Genomic DNA, 21,546 nt, shown 5'->3' on the forward strand with positions numbered 1-21,546 from the left:
CTCCGGCACGCGTGTCCCCGTCCCTTAGGGCGTGCGGCACCTTAGTCTCCGTTCCCTGGTGCGGTCCGAGTCATCTGCCACACAGGTCCAGCGGATCCACATACACCAAAGTTCCTGTCTTCATAAGTGTTACACCTGTGCTAACACTTGGGAAACCTAAACTTGGACCCTTGCCATGCCTTACTTTCTTTCTGCAGAAACAAAACTGTGCATCTGGTAAGATAATAAAGAGTTTTCACATGGCAGGATACCATAAAGAGATAGGTACACCATAACCCAACTGTGCCCCTTCTCTTGAAACCTGTTTACTCAAACCTACAGATACAGCAGTGACTCCGTCACCTGTTTCGGAGGTTATCAGACCAACACGCCTTCTGACATCCTCATTATCAAACTCCTTTTCATCAATCCTCTCCACCACTCCTCTCAGTATAAATTTTTGATGTCTGATCATGGGCTCTTTGCTACCCCTTAGCATATCTACTATGATGCCTTACAGTATTCCCACCACACCTACTACCACCATTCCCACTAGTGCTTTGCATGGCCACTGCTTCCACCTTGAACAATTCAAAAAGTCTACAAAAGCCATGCTATCTTCTGAAACCACACAAACCCTGAAAGACAGTGTGAACTTTTGCTGCTGCTACCTGTACTGGTGCTGGTACTGCCACCAATATTTTTATTGGGAGAGGACATGGAAGGGGAACTCTGTCCTCTACCCAGTCCAACAATTCCTTTAACAGATATATATTTTTTTATTATAAAAGATTTTTAGGTAATTTTAATTTTTTGGGGTGATTTGTCATTTACCTACTAGTCAGTTTTCAATATCAACAGATTTAACTGCGTTATTATCTTAAACACCAGTAAATATACTTGGTTTGAAGAAACCCGGAAAATAAGCATAACTGTGATGGCTAATGTGTGTTCACTTTGAACACTTTAACTGTATTGTTAACTCATACCCAAGTAAAAAAAAAAACTTTGATTAAGCGTAGAAAATACACATACGGGACACTTAGATGACTGTGCCGCATTTATAACGCTTTTAATATGTATTGCTTAAGTACAATTCAGCCCTTTGCTTTTCTGAGTTTGCTACGTAATAGCTTTTATGGGCTGGTTCAGTACTGGCTCGACTTTGTAGTGTACCTACTGTACAAACTTGTGCAGGTAGTTACTGGAGGTCCCTGTTTGAGGTCAGCCCATAGATAAATGTTGTAATTAGTTTACTGTAGAATTGCATAGATTAAAATATGTAAAGGCTTCCTGGTTTCAGTAGTTCTCTATATCATCTCCCTTGTCATGTGATAGCTTCAAGGTGTTCACGTGAGCCGAACCTGTCAATGTTAAAATGCTAGAAAGTTCTGGGAGCCACAGTCATCCCAAAATTCAGATTGAATGACGAATGGCTTGCTCATCTCTACTCCCCAACATGGAAATGTATATTTTTTTTTTTTTAATAATCGTGCAATAGACATGCATACATTGACACAGCTTTTTAAACTTTCTAAACATACATTTCTTTGGTATTTATTTAGGAGCCATGTATGAAAGAATGGTGCATGCTTGCCCACAAATTATTTACAATGCTAGTCTCTAAAAAAAGAATAAAGATCTACATGCACAATCATTCATAGTTTTATCTTCATTTGCCTTGATAAACCACTTTTTGTATTTAACTCTGGTCTCACCAGTATTATAAAACATTTAGGAAAGAATATGCAGCCCAAAATACCAACACTTGAAGATATTATAGCAAATATTTCTACAAGAACTGTATTCTTCCCAGTAACGCTCATATAGGAGGGGATAAAAGCCACCCAGACACTGCAGACAACCAGCATGCTGAATGTGATGTTTTTAGCTTCATTAAAACGATCTGGTAAATTTCTGGCCAAGAAAGCAACAATGAAACTAATAGCTGCAAGTAGTCCCATATAGCCCAGGAGTATGGAGAAGGCCAGCATGAACCCTTCATTACACTGGAATATTATCTTGTCTTTATATATGTGAGAGTTCTTTTCTGGGAATGGAGGAGATGTAGATAACCAAATGATACTTAGTAGGACTTGAAGAAATGAACAGAAGAAGACAATACAGTTTGTAATTTTCACACCGATAAATTTCCTCCAGGAACTTCCAGGTTTGGTGGCTTTGAAGGCCATGTAGACCATGATGGTTTTAGCCAGAATAGAAGAGATAGCTACTGAGAAGATGATCCCGAATGAAGTCTGACGGAGCATACAGGTGACATGTGTAGGGCGACCCAGGAACAAAAATACACAGAGGAAACTCAACATGATGGAAACCAGGAGAATGAAGCTCAGGGTTTGGTTATTTGCTCTGACCACTGGAGTGTCTCGAAATAGAATGAAGATTCCCAAGATTGTAGATGTTTTGAGAAAACATAGGAATGTAAGTATGGAGACTGTGAGAACTGCAATATCATTTTTGTAAGACAGAAATTCTATAGGTTTTGGTACACACTCATTCATGTCATTTGGCCATTGATCTTCAGGACATTTTCGACATGAAACACTATCTACAAAAAAATGCAAACAGTGAACAGGATATGACAAGGTTGAACTTAAAAAATAAATAAAAATATACAAAATAAACAATGAGATTATTCCTAAATATACATATGATGACGACTAATTTTATAGATGTCAAAAGTGTAAGATCCACTGAGTGTCTCCAAAATGAAAATGTCATGAAAAAGCGATGTTGTTTTTTAGCACACCTAAAAGATGTTCAATATTCAGGGTATTCCCTCCATTAGAGTAATCTTATTTACTGATGAAACAGGAGGAAGTAGTGATGACCGTAACAATGAGAATTTTGGCAAAGCTACTGTAGAAAACCAATAAAATGTTAGATTTTTTGTTACCTGTTTCATTGGATATTTCTCCCTCTGAGCATGGTAAACATTCAAAGCAGCATTTGTGTATTCCCGGCTTTAATATCCTTTTGTATCCTGGAAGACACGGTTTAGAGCAGATAGATACTGGGATCTGTGACAAGTAATCAGAAAGAGGAAATTTAGAAGTATAATCTGTTATTTTTTTTATTATTATTTTTTTTATAAACTAAGTAAATAAATGAATGATTTGATAAATTAATAAATATCCTTAACCTAATAAACCTTGGAGCCTTGTAGCTTGTCACAGTGGTAGGGATTAACCCCTTAAGGACAATTTTATTTTTGCATTTTCGTTTTTACCCCATTTCCTTCTAAAAATTATAACTCTTTTATATTTTCATCCACAGACCCATATTAGGGCTTGTTTTTTGCAGGATCAATTGTCCTTTGAAATGACCACTTATTTTACCACAAAATGTATGGTGCAACCAAAAAAATATATTATTTGTGTGGAGAAATTGAAAAGAAAACCTCAATTTGGAAGGTTTCGTTTTCTCGCTGTACACTTTATGGTAAAAATTATGTTTTCTTCATTCTGTGGGTCAATAGGACTAAAATGATACCCATGGTTACATGCTTTTCTTTTTAACAGAATTAGTATATTTAAAATCACTCAATTTTGACCACCTATAACTTTCAGATTTTTTCGTATACGTCATTAGTAGTTTTTACTGGTATGACTTTTGTGTATTTGTAACTTTTTAATTAATTTTTATTAATTGTTTTTGGAATGTGATGTGACAAAAAAGCAGCCATTTTGGACTATTTTTTTTCATTTTTTACGTTTACAGCTTTCATCGTAAGGGATCATTAACATTGTATTTTGATAGTTTAGACATTTATGCACGCAAATATGTTTATAATTTTTTTTTTACCCTTTTTGGGATAAAATTGGGAAAAAGGGCCATTTAAAGGGAACCAATCATTAGATTTTACCCTATATAACGCTTAGCAAAGCATTATAGGGTAAAATCTTTATCCTCACCATCCCCCCGGGGACGCTCCTGCCCCCAGGGATGGTGAGGATATGAACTTATAAACTGGTCACCGCCGCGGCCGTAAGTAGTCCCCTGGGCAGGGAGCTCCTCTCACCTACTCCCGTTCTTCGGCCGGCTGCTACGCCCCCTCTGTTTGATTTATGGGCCGCATCATCGCTCTGCTGACTGAACAGAGGGAGCAGAGCGATGATGTGGTCCGTCAATCAAGCCGAGGGGGCGTTCCTGCCGGCCGAAGAACGGGAGTAAGTGAGAGGAGCTCCACGCCCAGGGGACTACTTATGGCCACAGTGGTGACTAATTTATAAGTTCGTATGTTCCCCATCCCTGGGGGCAGGAGCGTCCCCCGGGAATAGTGAGGATAAAGATTTTACTCTGTATAACTCTTTGCCAAGCATTATATAAGGTAAAATATGATGATTGGTTCCCTTTAAATTTTTATTGGGGGATTTAAAAAAAAAATACATATATTTTAACCTTTTTTTTTTCCTTTTTTTTTTTTTACACTTTTTATGTCATCATAAGGGACTATTTATAGCAATCCTTAGATTGCAGATACTGAACAGTGCTATGCATAGGAGAAGACCCAGGGTTGACAGCTGGAGTAGGTAAGGGGACCCCCGGCCACAATGTTGGATGATCGGTTCCCCGCAGCAGTGCCGTGGGCATTTAAATAGATGATCAGGTCACCCGCGGCACTATGGCAGATGCCGTGATCTGTATTGATCATGGCATCTGAGGGGTTAATGATAGCAGCCTGGACCTGCCGTGCATGATGCAAGCACATTAAGTACCAGGACACCAGGACATACATTTACGTCCCAGGTCAATAAGGGGTTAAGGCATGGATGGGTTATTAGATTAGAAGAATAGTGTGCAGAGGTCCATCCTGTGCTATAAGTGAAATTTAACATCACACAAGGCTGTTGAATAATGTTTACACAAACCATTAGAAGCATTTACACAACATTAGGCAATACTCTTATCCTTCCTCCTCTACTGTCTGGTAGTGCATATAAAACATTGCTAAATATGTGTTCTCTAATTTTGATGCAATTTGATCCTTAAAACCCTTTTATAGAGCTGCTCAGTTTCCAAAAAACATAAGGCTTTTACAAGGCTATTTACTGAATAATGAGTTCATCAATGCCTAGCTATTTAAATCCACTCAGATCTGAGTGTAAGCTTACATTTCACAGTACAGTTCCTGGTCAGTTTGCCTTTGTTCATGTAAAGCCAGTCTCAGGCCAAGTATACAAATGGGTTTATGTTGGGCAAAAACACCCAAAAAACACTCTACAGTCAGATGTTTGCAGGGAGTCAATAGGGAAATCTAAATGCCAAACCCATTTAAATTTTATTTACTTACTCATCTTGGCCATTTTGCTGCAATTTTGGGCTCAAGTGTTCCAAAATCTCAGCATACTGAGACTATAGCATTTTTTAAGATAAAAATTCCATAATGTCATCACTAGAGGCCGAGCTACATCGGCCAAGATGTGAACAGGAGCCAGTTGGGTATGTGGATGTCTCTGCCCACAGTATACAGAATATACAGCCATCTGCATAAATGGCTGTATATACTGTATACTCACCCACCCCTCTGCCACAAAAAGAGTTAACTACAATGTGACCAGAGCCATGCTTACCACCCTGGCTCCGGCTGTAGCTTTGCCTCTAATGACATCATTACTCACAAGAGATAGGGCTACACTGGGCGAGCCCAGGGCACGAACCAGGGGGATGGATAAGTGGACCTCTGGCTACTCTATGTATGAATGTATATAATGTATACCCCACAAATAGTTAAACAGCGCAGCTCAGCAGTGCAAATTAACTTTGTCCTTTCTTTTCTGGGGCTCAGTCCAGAAAAATGTTGCAGTAATGGAGTGATCTAAACAGATCTTCTTGAAAGTTTGGCAAGGACGGCGAGCCAAACTTTCCGAAAGTTTCCTTATCTCTAATCTTGACTACCAGTGATTTTTTTGCTGATATTGTGATTATTATCTTTAGTATAAATTATTAAGCTTGTACAATCTTTATAACGGTCCTAGCTTTCGATTTTTTATTATTAATTATATCAATTATCAAATGCTTCTCTACGAGACAAGATCTATGCAAATGCAGCCTTTTAGCAAAAATCTTTAGCAAGTGACAGCAGTAGACTGAGTACATTGGTATAGGGGTAGATAATGGGATCCCTCTTGTCCTTGCCAAAGCTGTAGTTTTGCCTTAGTGACAACAGGATCAGTCCACAACTCTTCCCCAAAGAAGGGGTGTATCACTCAGGTTTTTGATACTTATAGTCTCTCTCACTAATGCTATGTAATGCCTGAAGGACTTGACAAACAGAGGGTTCCACCTCTTCAAACACGTAGTACGAAGAAAATATGTTATTATTTTCTTTATCTGTTGATGATATTCGCTGCTGAGCACCGCTTTGCATATTTAATTCTTTAGGGTTCCCTTGGAATCCACTTGTTTAGCTTCTAATACTACAATGATCCTCTCCTGGATGCCGATCTTGGATGTTGGCTTGTCCCAACCATGAGAATATTATTCTATTCATTTGTCTACTGGTGTTGTGTCCGGAGCGCAACACCACCAGGTGAGCACATAACCTTTTCTATTTTCACTTTTTATGCTGACAGGAAAACAGGCATATGGGATATGGGCAAACTGAAATGCCCTATGCATTCTGTTACCTTTCTATCATAACCAGCAGTACATTTTTTATATGCTCAGTAGTAGTTCTTTGTGTGGGGCTAGCTTTTACTCTCCATGCACATCAATGAGCATTGGGCATTAATAATCTTGTCACCATTTGACCAGTTGTCCTTCCCTGGGCAATTTTTACAGGGACAACTGGGCAGCTACTTATCAGAAAAATTTTACAAGTTAAAGTATTTCAGATCGCTTTACTTGACAATTTTCACTTAAATATCAACTTCAAGAAGTGACTGTTCACATATTGTCAAATATCTCATGACCATGATAAAAGTTCTGTAGTGAGATTTTTTTCCATTGTCAAGAGATATTGAAATGTATTCAATTCGCCGGTGGTTTAATTGCTGTAATGGCTCAATCTACAACATATGTCAGATCAGGTCATCTTTAAAATACAAAACATAATGAAAATCCATTATTTATTTATAGAACAACAAAGAAATAATATACATCAGAATTTTTCCAAACTATCATGTCATTATTGATGAGCAGTTGATTTCCTTTCTGAGCTGATGCATTGAAATGTCCAACAACTCTATAGATCATTTTTCGTTCAATGAGACTTGCATAGTTTAGGATATAATATAATGAGGACAATTCTCTTTTCTCATTAAAATGAACGTCTTCTCCAAGAGGATCTCTGAAATGAACTCTTCTTAGGTACTAGGAGAATAAACAATACATTATGAGATTTACAGTAACTGAAAATAATTTTATTGAAAGGACATTAACCGGTTGCCGACTAAGGATGAGCCGGATCGTACTGAGACAGCAACCACTGTATGATGCGGGCTCCCAACTCGAGCCTGCATCACACTGGCCGGGCCCCAGCTGGTTCTTGTAGCTGGGGGCCATCATTAAAGGGACATTTAAACACTCCCTGGTGGTCCAGTGGGTGGATAGCCCCCCCTGCAGCGAGATTAATCAAGCGCAGAGCACACAGATCACTGTGGTTCTATGAAACCACATTGATCTGTATGAGGAATCTAATGATTCCTCCTAAAAGTCCCCTAAGGGGACTAAAAGTGTCCTTAAGGACTGAGGGTGTATCTGTACGCCCTGAGTCTGCTCCCGTTCTATAACACGTGGCCACAGCATGTCGGGCCCGGCCTCTTACAACGGCCGGGACCTGTGGCTAATAGCGAGCAGCACTGATTGCGGTGCCGCGTGCTATTAACCTTTTAGACGCAGTGTTCAAAGTTGACAGCTACGTCTGAAGTGAAACTAAAATGTTGCCAGTTAGCTCAGGGGGCTTTTCGGGAACGCTGTGGCAAAATTGCGGCATCCCGAACAGTTGAAGTACAGCAGGATGGTCCCATTACCTGCCTCCTAGTGAGATCCAGGCATGAGCAGTCAAGCGGCAGAATCATTGATCAATGGTTTCCCATGAGAAACCATTGATCAATGTAAAATATCAGTGAGTGCAGGGTTATAGCCTCCTATGGGAGCTATAACATTGCAAAAAGAAAGTGAAAAAAAAGTGAATAAAGATTATTTAACCCCTTCCCTAATAAAAGTTTGAATCACCCTCATTTTCCCATAAAAAAAACTGTGTAAATAAAAATCACCACATGCAAAAATCTCAGAATTATAAACATATATCATTATGTAAACCGCACGGTCAATGGCGCGCGTGCAAAAAATTTCCTAAATCCAAAATAGTGCATTTTTGGTCACTTTTTATATCATGAAAAAATAAATAAAAAGCTATAGAAAAGTCTGATTGATACAAAAACAGTACCACAAAAAATTTTCAGATCATGTCGCAAAAAATGAGGCCTCATACCGCCCCGTATGCGTAAAAATAAAAAAGTTATAGAGGTCAGAAGATGACAATTTTAAATGTATAAATTTTCCTGCATGTAGTTATGATTTTTACCAGAAGTACAACAAAATCAAACCTACAGAAGTAGGGTATCATTTTAATCATATGGACCTATAAAATAGAGATAAAAAAATGTATTCCGTAGAAATGAAAGCCCCTAAAATAAAAAAAATGTGTTTTTTCATTAATTTTGTCGCACAATGATTTTTTTTTTCCGTTTTGCCGTAGATTTTTGAGTAAAATTACTGATGTCATTACAAAGTAGAATCGGTGGTGCAAAAAATAAGCCATTGTGTGGATTTTTTGGTCCAAAATTGAAAGAATTATGATTTTTTACAAGTAAGGAGGAAAAAACGAAAGTGCAAAAACGGAAAAACCCGGGTCCTTAAGGGCTTTTTTTTTTTTTTTTAAATCAGCTGGTACCAGAAAGTTAAACAGATTTGTAAATTACTTCTATAAAAAAAATCTTAAAGGGGTACTTCGCCCCTAGCATCTTATCCCCTTTCCAAAGGATAGGGGATAAGATGTCAGTTCGCTCGGGTCCCACTGCTGGGATCTCCGCTGCGGCACCCCGCTATCATTATTGCACAGAGCACACTTGCTCTGTGCAAAATGACCGGCGATGCAGGGGCCGGAGCATTGTTACATCACAGCTCCGCCCTCTCGTGATGTCACGGCCCACCCCCTCAATACAATTATATGCAGGGCTCCGGCCCCTGTATCGCCGGTCATTACACACAGATCGAGTGTGCTCTGTGCAGTAATGATAACGGGGTGCCACAGGGGATAGGGGATAAGATAAGCTGCTGTATGGTCCACAGGAAGTTCTTTTCTTTTTGAATTTATTTTTTTTCTGACCACAGTGCTCTCTGTTGACACCTCTGCCCACATCAGGAACTGTCCAGAGCAGAAAAGGTTTGCTATGGGGATTTGCTTCTACTCTGGACAGTTCCTGACATGGACAGAGGGGTCAGCAGAAAGCACTGTGGTCAGAAAGAATATAAATTTAAACATAAAAGAAATTCCTGTGGAGCATACAGCAGCTGATAAGTACTGGAAAGATTAAGATTATTTTAACCCCTTAAGGACCCAGCCATTTTACACCTTAGGACCCGGCCATTTTTTGCACATCTGACCACTGTCACTTTAAACATGAATAACTCTGGAATGCTTTTAGTTATCATTCTGATTCCAAGACATTTTTCGTGACATATTCTACTTTAACTTAGTGGTAAAAGTTTTTGGTAACTTGCATCCTTTCCTGGTGAAAAATCCCAAAATTTGATGAAAAATGTGAAAATTTTGCATGTTTCTAACTTTGAAGCTCTCTGCTTGTAAGGAAAATGGATATTCCAAATATTTTTTTTTATTCACATATACAATATGTCTACTTTATATTTGCATCATAAAATTTACGTGTTTTTACTTTTGGAAAACACCAGAGTGCTTCAAAGTTCAGCAGCAATTTTCAAATTTTTCACAAAATTTCCAAAATCACAATTTTTCAGGGACCAGTTCAGGTTTGAAGTGGATTTGAAGGGTCTTCATCTAAGAAATACCCCACAAATGACCCCATTATAAAAACTGCACCCCCAAAGTATTTAAAATTACATTCAGTCAGCATTTTAACCCTTTAGGTGTTTCACAGGAATAGCAGCAAAGTGAAGGAGAAAATTCACAATCTTCATTTTTTACACTCGCATGTTCTTGTAGACCCAATTTTTGAATTTTTACAAGGGGTAAAAAGAGAAAATGTATACTTGTATTTATAGCCCAATTTCTCTCGAGAAAGCACATACCTCATATGTCTATGTAAAGTGTTCGGCGGGCACAGTAGAGGGCTCAGAAGGGAGAGAGCGACAAGGGGAATTTGGAGCGTACGTTTTTCTGAAATGGTTTTTGGGGGGCATGTTGCATTTAGAAAGCCCCTATGGTGCCAGAACAGGAAACAACCCCACATGGCATACCATTTTGGAAACTAGACCCCTTGAGGAACGTAACAAGGAATAAAGTGAGCCTTAATACCCCACAGGTGTTTCACAACTTTTGCATATGTAAAAAAATAGTAAAAAAATTTCAATAAAATTTGTGTTTTCCCCCAAATTTCACATTTTTGCAAGGGTTAATAGCAGACAATACCCCCCAAAATTTGTAACCCCATCTCTTCTGAGTATGGAGGTACCCCATAAGTTGACCTGAAGTGCACTACGGGTGAACTACAATGCTCAGAAGAGAAGGAGTCATATTTGGCTTTTTGAGAGCAAATTTTGCTCGGGGGCATGTCGCAATTAGGAAGCCCCTATGGTGCCAGGACAGCAAAAAATACCCACATGCCATACAATTTTGGAAACTAGACCCCTTGAGGAACGTAACAAGGAATAAAATGAGCCTTAACTCCCCACAGGGGTTTCGCGACTTTTGCATACGTAAAAAAAAAAATTTGCTCGGGGGGCATGTCGCATTTAGGAAGCCCCTATGGTGCCATAACAGCAAAATAACCCCCACATGGCATACCATTTTGGAAACTAGACCCCTTGAGGAACGTAACAAGGGGTACAGTGAGCATTTACCCCCACTGGTGTCTGTCAGATCTTTGGAACAGTGGGCTGTACAATATTTTTAATTTGCACAGCCCACTGCTCCAAAGTTCTGTCAGACACCAGTGGGGTGTAAATTCTCACTGCACCCCTCATTACATTCCGTGAGGGGTGTAGTTTCCGAAATGGGGTCACATGTGCATTTTTTTTTTTTTTGCGTTTGTCAAAACCGCTGTAACAATCAGCCACCCCTGTGCAAATCACCTCAAATGTACATGGTGCACTCTCCCTTCTGGGCCTTGTTTTGCGCCCCCAGAGCACTTTGCGCCCACATATGGGGTATCTCCGTAGTCGGAGAAATTGCGTTACAAATTTTGGGGGGCTTTTTTCCCTTTTACCTCTTGTCAAAATGAAAAGTATAGGGCAACACCAGAATGTTAGTGTAAACAATTTATTTTTTTACACTAACATGCTGGTGTAGACCCCAACTTTACCTTTTCATAAGGGGTGAAAGGAGAAAAAGCCCCCCAAAATTTGTAAGGCAATTTCTCCCGAGTATGGCGATACCCCATATGTGACCCTAAACTGTTGCCTTGAAATACGACATGGCTCCAAAGTGAGAGCGCCATGCGCATTTGAGGCCTGAATTAGGGATTTGCATAGGGGTGGACATAGGGATATTCTACGCCAGTGATTCCCAAACAGGGTGCCTCCAGCTGTTGCAAAACTCCCAGCATGCTTGGACAGTCAACGGCTGTCCGGCAATACTGGGAGTTGTTGTTTTGCAACAGCTGGAGGCTCCATTTTGAAAACAGTGGCGTACCAGACATTTTTCATTTTTATTGGGGAGGGGAGGGGGGCTGTGTAGGGGTATGTGTATATGTAGTGTTTTTTACTTTTTATTTTGTGTTGTGTTAGTGTAGTGTAGTGTAGTGTTTTTAGGGTACAGTCACAGGGGCGGGGGGGTACAGTGAGTTTCCCGCTGCGAGTTTGAGCTGCTGCGCAAAATTTGCTGCATCGCAAGCTTGCAGCCTGATACTCACTGTAAGCCCCTGCCCATGTGAATGTACCCTGTACATTCACAGTGTGGGGGGGACCTCCAACTGTTGCAAAACTACAACTCCCAGCATGCACAGTCTATCAGTGCATGCTGGTAGTTATAGTTTTGCAACAGCTGGAGGCACACGGGTTGGGAAACACTGAGTTAGGAAACAGACAATGTTTCCCAACCAGTGTGCCTCCTGTTGTTGCAAAACCACAACTCCCAAACATTCTCAGTCATGCTGGAAGTAGTAGTTCGGCAACATCTTTAGAGCCAGATGTTGCCGAACTACAACTCCCAGCATGCTTGGAGTTGTAGTTTGCAACATCTGGAGGACTACAGTTTGCATACCACTAATACAGTGGTTCCCAATCTGTGCCCTTCCAGATGCTGCAAAACTACCATTTCCAGTATGCCAAAACTGTCCAGGCATACTGGGAGTTGTAGTTCTGCAACATCTGAAGGGCCAGATGTTACAGAACTACAACTCCCAGCATGCCTGGACAGTAAGGGCATGCTGAGGATGTGTAGTTTTGCAACATCTGGAAGGGCACAGTGATCCCAAAACTGCGGACCTCCAGATGTTGCAAAACTGCAACTCCCAGCATGCCCAGATGCCAAGGGCTGTCTGGGCATGCTGGGAGTTGTAGTATACAGGGTCCCAATACAGCAATGCATGTCGCTTTACGGCCCGACCGCGGCTGAAGATCCACTCACCTGTCGCCGCCGCCGCCGTCTTCATCGCCGGGATCCGGGTCTTCAGGGATGAGGTAATTACCGGGGCCGGGCCCCAGCACTCCCCCGTCCCCCGCCGCGTCCTCCGGTCTTCCTCCCGTCTTCTCCGGACTTCCAGGGGCTGGGCAGGATGGGAGGAAGTAACTGCCCCCCCCCCCCCTGCGATTGGTCAGTTAACTAACCGAAGAATCGCAGGGGATCGGAGGAGGTGGCAGGCTTGCCACCTCGCTCCTATTCTTTAGCATGGTCCTGGCTGTCTGTGACAGCCAGGATCATGCAAAATTACCGGGCGGTCAGGTCCCAGAGACCCGATCAGCCCGGTATCGCCGCAGATCTCAAGGGCGATTTCCCTTGCGATTTACATGGCCCCCCCGGCGTTTGCCCTGGATCCCTGCTGAAGGATTTCAGCAGGGATCCGCTTCCGATCTGCGGAGACCAGGAAAAGACCATGACGTATGCATACGTCATGGGTCCTTAAGACCCAGGGTGTGATGACGTATGCATACATCATGGGTCCTTAAGAGGTTAAATAGAAGTAATTTACAAATCTATTTAACTTTCTGGGACCAGTTGATTGAATTTTTTTCCCCAGTGGAGTACCCCTTTAAGGACCAGGCCAATTTTAATTTATATATTTTTTTAAATCATAATTTTGTTATATTTTCATCCACAGACCCCTATGAGTGCTTGTTTTCTGCGTGACCAATTTTACCTTGTAATTACATTACTCATTTTACCATAAAATGTACGGCGCAAAAAAATTATATTTATGTGGGGAAATTGAAATTCAAACCACATGTTTTCGTTATTCTATGGGTCAATACAATTAAAATGATACCCATGTTATATGCTTTTTTTTATATAATTGTACTCAAGGCTCAATTCCTGCACTTTTTTCACAGCAGGAACACCATTCCCATTAGCAGAAGTTCTTTAAGTGGAAATCTTAGGTAAGTTCCCAAACTTTTTTCCCCAGGACTTGATCTCTGTTTGTACTGCTTAAACAAAATCGCAAACTATTTTAACAAAATTAGTGTTTGGAATTGCCCTATATTGACCACCTACAACGTTCTCATTTTTCCATATACGGGGCGGTATGAGGACTAATTTTTTTTGCTCTGTGTTCTGTGGCTTTTATCTATACCACTTTTGCTTATATTTAACTTTTTATTATTTAATTTTTGGAATAAGATGAGTCAAAAAAAGCAGCAATTTAAGATAATTTTTTTTTACGTTTCCACCATTTACCATATTGGATAATTGACATTAGATTTTGATAGTTTGGATATTTACGCACGTGGAAATACCAAATATATTAATTATATTTTAATGCATTTTGGGGGTAAAGTGGGAAAAAGGGCCAAGAAACAAACTTTGTTTACCAGTGTTATCTGTGATTAAAAAAATATGTTGCATCCCTAAGTCCTATGTACAGATTTCTAGTGATGCCTGTTGATCATATTTGGAGAATCACTTATAGAATGTTTCCCAAACTCTTGTTTGGAAAATGCTTATATGAACAACAAGAAGAGTAAAATAATCTGCAACATCAGAAGAGAATGGGAGGAGATATTTAGCATTCAATTACTTTGTTTTCATAATTGTGAAGAATATACACTGGAACAACTGTAAAAGATTCCCCCTTAGGCCCCTTTCACACTATAAAGTTGCTCCATTAAAAGACCCAATATAAACTTACCGTTTGAAAAGCCTTAAAAATGGTTGTTAAACAGCCGTTGCAAAATCGCATTAAAGTCTATGGGATCTTTTGATTATCCGTTATGACTGGTTATGGCCCGTCATGAATAACTAATGTTATTTGTGACAGAAGAAAAAACGGCACATGCACTAATTTTTCTTCCGTCACAATAAACTGGTAAATTAACGGCCATTATTTTTACCACTGAAGCAAAGAGGATTATGAAATTGAAAGCGCTGGGCCCTTTAGGTCTGAATGAAAGAAATGATTTTAGCTCTTTTCTATGAATCAGCAGGATATTTGCTTTGGTCTTTCTTATTTTTACTATATATGTATGATTTTATATACTATGTATTTCTTTGGTGAAGGGTCACTCCTCCCCCCTTTTCTCCATATATACCGATATAGTAATCCAATTGATCAGGAATCGGATGATGCATCACTGACGTGAAACTGCGCTGTCATTCTGCTGATATGCTCTGGCTGCCGGCTGGTAGCTGCCTTTCCTCCCGGCACCCAGGTGAACATGCTTTGTATATGGACTATGCTTCATTAAAGTCTGAACAAGATTTGCACATGGACATTGTTTCAATAAAGTCCGAATTTTATTCTTTCTACATGGTGAGTGCAGACATGCTTTTTTCCTATATTGGATATTTTTACCACTGAAGTCTATGGCAAACGGATGAGCCTTTATGTCATCCATTTGCACAGTGGTTTATAATATCTGTTATTACTTCTGAGCATGCTCACAAGAGGTGACAGGCAGCAGCAGTACTGAGGGACTACTACTACTCCCATAATGGAACAGACTTGTTTCCATGATGGGAGTAGTAATTTTCCGGCTGTGAGAGTCTGTCAGTGGCTGGGGAGGCTACAATAGTGTTTGTACTACAACTCCCATCATGGAACAGACTCTATTCCATGATGGTGGTTGTAGTGCAGGGGCTGAGGGATTGATCACACCGGGTCTCACTTCTGAGACCCTATGCTATTAGAAGTTATTAAACAGGGGGGGCGTACAACATGCTGTGCTCCCCTGCAATGTACGATGTATTTTACTTTCATTTTTAAATTCCCCGCAGGGAGTCCTGAATGGCCGATACGGATGAGCCATTCAGGGCTCCCGGCGGAGTTTTTGAACTTCAGTGATCCATACTGTATAATCACATTCCCCCTTAAATATATTAATTTTATTCCCCCATGTGTATATGTATGGTTCCCCCCTGCCTGCTGCCTGGTCATCTTCTAGCGCTGTCACAGCGCACAGCAGGGACATGACATTCCATACCCTGCTGCTCATCTCCTTATCTAACAGAGAGGAGCAGCGGAGAATGGGAAGACCTGTCCACCCTGTGCACTGTTATAGCGCTTCATACCCTGCCGCCGCCAATACCTGACCTGTACCCCCAATGCACTGCTTCCTTCATATATTCCCACTGTTGCCCGACATGTCATCGGGTATGGAGATGAGCAGTGAGGAATAGACTGACATGTCCCTGCTGTGTGCTCTGATTGCTCTTGGAGCAGCGGGGACATGTCGGTCGGCGGTGGGAATGAATGAATGAATGAAGCAGCGCACAGGGGGACAGGTCAGGTACTGGTGGTTGGAAGGGAATGGAGCACTATAACAGCGCACTGGGGGGACAGGTCCCTCCATTCTCTGCTGCTCCTCTGTCAGATACAGCTGTGCGCTGTGACAGTGCTAGAAGATGACTGGACAGCAGACAGGGGGGGAATCATACATATACTCATGCAGGGAATAAAATGAATATACTTAAGGGGGAATGTGATTTTACAGTAAGGAACACTGAAGTTTAAAAACCCCATCGAGAGTACTGAATGGCTTATCCGTACCGGCCATTCAGGACTCCCATCAGGGAATTAAAAAATAAAAGTAAAATACATCGTACATCGCAGGGGAGCACAGCATGCTGCCTGTTCCCCTGTTTAATAACTTTTAATCGCATCTGGTCTCAGAAAATAACGGGCCTATTCATTCGTTAAGACACGTTATAACATTTGTCATGTATGGCCATTTTAACATGAAAAAGGCAAAAGATGATCCAGCACTGGGTAAAAGTTGCAGCTTTATTAGGATTTGAATCCAACATACAAACTTGACACGATAAAACCGACACCCTCCCTCGTCATACGCGTTTCAAGAGCATGCGCGCTCTTCCTCAGTGACTTCATGGGTCTGTTGGGCAAGGACTTGTATCGTACTGGCTCAGGTGAGAATTATATATGAACACTCACCCTCTATACACGATAATTAAAAATCCGCCCCTCCCAGAGACTCATTCACACCCTATATACCACAATATGGATAGATCGCAGAAGGCAGCCAACCTCTTTTCGGGGTCAAGTGCAAATTAACCCAATAATGTAGATCTAAGAATATCAATAAAAAAAACTTAGAAAAACTCCAAATTCAATAAACAAAAAGGTGGTGGAATTGCACAACCCTGAACAATTATTTGGAGAAAGAAATAATACCACAAGGCCTAAGAATCAAAATAGTACCTACAATGGTGTACTGTGATGAAATGATGGCAGAGTGGAACAAAGCAATAACAATTTGCTCCAAGAGGTTCATGGAAATTATAGTGAAATCTGAAAAATCTAAACTTGAAATCTTAAATGAGGACATTGAAAAGATTAAAAAGGATCAGGAAGTATTCTCTAGCATGACAGATTATGATGAACTCCTACGAAAAACCAATGAAAAAATTACTAAACTTGAGGAATACATAATGGAAACCAAAAAAACCAAACTGCAAAGAGATGTTAAGGACTTTGAATTAAAACAACAATAATTGGAATAAATGGGAGTCTACTGGTGCTACCCCCAAATCTATTCTAAAGAAAAAATATAAAAAGAAATGGGGATCACAACAAAAAGTTACATTCAGTTCATCTGAGGTTGATACGGGAGATAGCATGGAATCAGACAACCCATCAACATCTCAACAGGCGAGTGGATACACACAACAGAAGTCAAAAAACGCCAAGCGCAAAGGAAAAGGAAAACCCGGAGGGGGGGGGGGGGGGGGAGGAAACATCCCCGAAGAAACAACACCCAGGCTAAGGAGCCAAGTCCGGAAATAAATGGAGTACTAAATCTTTCGAAGAGAGAACTGAGTCCTGACCAAATGACCTTATTAGCTAAGGGGTTAAATTTTTCACCTGCAAATAACCTTGATATATTTGGGACATTATGTGATATTAACAGGTTCGTGAGAAACCTGACGGTAAAAATATATTTTTTCCAAACAGAACAGGACGATATTAGTGGTAATTCACAGGAACAATCATATGTATCTAATGAGTTAAAAAAAATTTAACATTTAGCGAACAAATTACTTTGTGTGATTTACATGAATTGGCAAATGAAACAAACAATAGCAAAGAAAAATTGAATAAAAATATATGGCCTAAAAGTAAAAATCCCTCTTTTTATCTAGTTGGATCCAGAACAGAGGGCATGGACAAATTTCAGGAGGCAATAGAAAAAGATCTTGTTGCCTTAGGCAACGTCATCTCCCACTCACCGGCAGGTAGGGACAACCTGTCTAGAGGGGAAAGAAAAGCCATGAAAGAGCTGTCATCTTATGATGACATTATCATAAAGATGTCAGACAAAGGAGGGGTGGTCACAGTAATGGATAAAAACATATACATAAAACAAATAAAAAACATGCTCTCAGATGAAACTGTCTATGCTCCTCTGGATAAGGATCCAACTGGTAAATATCAAATGGATTTCATAAAATTGTTGGAGGAGGGAATAGCCCTCAATGCAATCACACAAAAAGAAAAAGATCACTTTTTGTACAAGAACCTGTTATTCCAATTATGTATGCCCTTCCCAAAATACAGAAGGGGATAGATCCCCCACCAATGAGACCTATTGTTTCTAGTGGGAGCTCATTGCTGGAGCGTCTATCAATTTGGGTAGACCAGTTATTACAACCCCTGGTTAAACGAGTCCCAGGCTATTTAAAGGATTCAGGAGACATTTTGAAGGTCTTTGCCAACAGAAGATGGGGTCCGGAGCATGCATGGCTATCTTGTGATGTAGTGTCACTCTATACCAACATCCCCTGGACGGTAGCCATGCAGGCTCTGGACCACCATCTCAGTAATCACGGAGATTACACCAATGACTTGTGTCGGTATGGTTTTTGATGTTCCGCAACTATTTTGTATTCAATCGAGAATTTTTCTTACAGAAAAGTGGAGTTTCAATGGGGGCAAGACACTCCCCATCGCTTGCAAATCTAACCATGTCGTACTGGGAGTCCCAAGTCATTTTTTCAAATTCGAATCCATATAGACATCATATGCAGTGGTACGGGAGATTCATCGACGATCTCCTCCTCATATGGGAGGGCGATGGATCTCTCGTGCCACTGTTCATACAGTACATTAATCATAATTCATATAATTAAAAGTTTACTTACCATCTAAACAAAAATGTAATAACATTTCTAGATCTGGAACTAAGTAGTACGGTTGGGGACATTATTACAGTAGCTACACATCGGAAGCCAATTTCAGGCAATACAGTTTTGAGAGGTAACAGTAATCACCCGACACATACAATTAAAGCAATTCCAGTAGGGGAACTCACACGCCTTAAAAGAAACTGTTCCAACAATGAAACATATAAAATGCAATCAGAAAACTTGCTTGGTAGATTGAAGGAACGGGGTTATACAAACAAAACATTAAATAGAGCTAAGAGGATAGTGTCACATAAAAACAGAGCAGACCTAATTGATGGAAGAACAACTAAAAAGGAATTTAAAAATAAACCCACTTTGTCTTTAACATATTCTCCGCATTTTAATAAAATTTAAAATATGGTACTCCGCCATTTACACATTCTAAGACAAGATGAAATTACGGCAAAAATATTACATAAGGGGTGTCATATTGTTTCTAAGAAAACTCCTACATTAAAAAATCACTTATCTCCTAGCTTACTGGAAAGGTCCCAGTCGAGCGACAAAGGTTGGCTCACACAGAAAGGATTTTACAGGTGTGGACAAAAAATTTCCTGCAGAGGGCAGCAGAAAATATCCCATTAACAATTATATGAATTGTAATAGTAAAAATATAATCTATATGATAGAATGTACACATTGTAATCTAAAATACGTAGGCCACACCACTCGAAAACTAAAAACATGAGCACTAGAACATTTCAATGATGTGGGAGCGCTAAATAGAAACAAATCTGCTGCGTCCCTGCATTTTCAAACAATCCACAATGGAAATATTTCTGGATTCAAAATATATGGAATCGAGCTTGTGAAAATTGGTATAAGACAGGGCTGTATAAAGAACAAGCTGGAACACAGAGAAGCCTTCTGGCAGTTCACTCTTGGCACCCGTGCCCCGTGTGGCATGAATATCAGGCGTGAACTTCTGTTTCATTATTAATGGTATTAAAATGACAACATAGTGACAACAAAGTCTCCAGCAGTTGTGTGGTCTATTGGGCAAATAGGAAAATCTAGGAGGGTGTAATTAGGATTAATTAATTCTCACCTGAGCCAGTACGATACAAGTCCTTGCCCAACAGACCCATGACGTCACCGAGGAAGAGCGTGCATGCGCTTGAAACGCGTATGACGAGGGAGGGTGTCGGTTTTATCGTGTCAAGTTTGTATGTTGGATTCGAATCCTAATAAAGCTGCAACTTTTACCCAGTGCTGGATCATCTTTTGCCTTTTTCACGATCCTACTAGCACCGAGCCAAGTGCGGACCCGTGCACGGGAACTTTGGAAGTGAGCTGTACAACACATTTATTTTATCTATGGCCATTTTAACACCTTTTGGAAACAACTACTACTCTCATCATGGAAACCAGTCTGTTCCATGAAGGGAGTAGTAGTAGTCCCGGCTATGGGAGTCTGTAGGCAAAGGTGTTAAAACAGCCATACATGACAGATGTTATAACATGTCTTAACGGATGAATGGGCCCGTTATATTGACGGACGTTATTTAGCCATTAGCACCCGTTATTTCATCCATTATTTTACATCTGTTTTTACACAGAAAATGGATGTTTAATAAAAGATGAATACTCATAGCGTGAAAGTAGCCTTATCCAGACCAGATTTCATGAGACAGATATTCATTCTACCATACATTAGGTGTTGTGGCTATTTTCTTTGAGAAGACCACTGCCATAGAAGATCACTTTTTGATTCAAATTTACATGGTCTTCTTTAAGCGGTTTCATGTTGCTGAAACCTGTTGGAGTCCAATTTTTATTGTTCTGCTCCAACAGACAACAATGAGAAAAACATGGTGCAGGGGTGAAAAACAAATAAAAATAAAAAAGTGAAAGAGGGCTCAGTAAACACATTTTTAAGCCTCAACTGTACATATACTTTACATCAATTCCTTACATTTTTAATAAGTACTTGATTTTTTTTGTATTTTTCTTTGGTATTCCTGGGCATATGTAATTGAATCTCATGTAGAGAATGTGCCATGGCATAGACAGATTTATACACTAGATAAGTGACTCCAAAACTGTGAGTAAAATAAGTATTTGTTCCAAGTTCAGCAAATTTTATAGTTCTGTTGCATTCGTGAAGTTGAAGGGATTGCAGAAAGTTATTTATATTGGGATCTGAGGTTAAGCAATGAAAAGAATATGCTAAGATATATTCCACTAATATGTCATGTGGACGATTTATTGTGCTGATATCTTCTAGGAATATTTTCAAATCTGGTATAATCTTAGAAGCAGGTGAAAATACCAGACTTCCGTGAAATGATGGTTTTCTGTTTTTGGGTAGTAACATGCGAGAATTCCACCCTGCTGGTACAATGAATGTCTTCTCTTGAGCCTTATAGAATTTTAATTCAATAAAATATCCAATGTAAACAGAAAATTTTCCACATATTACAACAACTTGAGAAGTTGACTTGTTAAGGATAAATATGTTTTCCTTAAACTCTTCAGTTTCTTCATTTCGATCATTTATCCTAATAATATACTCAATACAGATATCATATTTAGCCGCCATTGTC

General features: G+C 40.0%; 1 protein-coding gene across 1 annotated transcript; it reads right to left on the minus strand.

The window, feature by feature from the left end:
• Positions 1-1,637: 1,637 nt before the first annotated feature.
• Positions 1,638-15,017, minus strand: LOC130272054 (vomeronasal type-2 receptor 26-like). The gene is made up of 4 exons (XM_056518372.1): positions 14,937-15,017; positions 7,120-7,314; positions 2,897-3,020; positions 1,638-2,548 (listed from the first exon to the last, which is right to left on the minus strand). Exons 1-4 carry the CDS (start codon positions 15,015-15,017, stop codon positions 1,638-1,640), a joined length of 1,311 nt encoding a protein of 436 aa, XP_056374347.1.
• Between the last annotated feature and the right edge of the window lie 6,529 nt (positions 15,018-21,546).

Source organism: Hyla sarda, chromosome 1 (genome assembly GCF_029499605.1).
Source record: "Hyla sarda isolate aHylSar1 chromosome 1, aHylSar1.hap1, whole genome shotgun sequence".
In the NCBI taxonomy this organism is placed as follows: Eukaryota; Metazoa; Chordata; class Amphibia; order Anura; family Hylidae; genus Hyla; species Hyla sarda.

Coding starts and splice junctions, on each gene's coding strand:
- LOC130272054 (XM_056518372.1), bottom strand. CDS start 15,017: ATGTTCACCTGGGTGCCGGGAGGAAAGGCAGCTACCAGCCGGCAGCCA. Junction 7,315..14,936: donor GAATGACAGCGCAGTTTCAC/GTCAGTGATGCA, acceptor TTATTCTCCTAG/TACCTAAGAAGAGTTCATTT. Junction 2,549..2,896: donor AGAAATATCCAATGAAACAG/GTAACAAAAAAT, acceptor ATTTTTTTGTAG/ATAGTGTTTCATGTCGAAAA.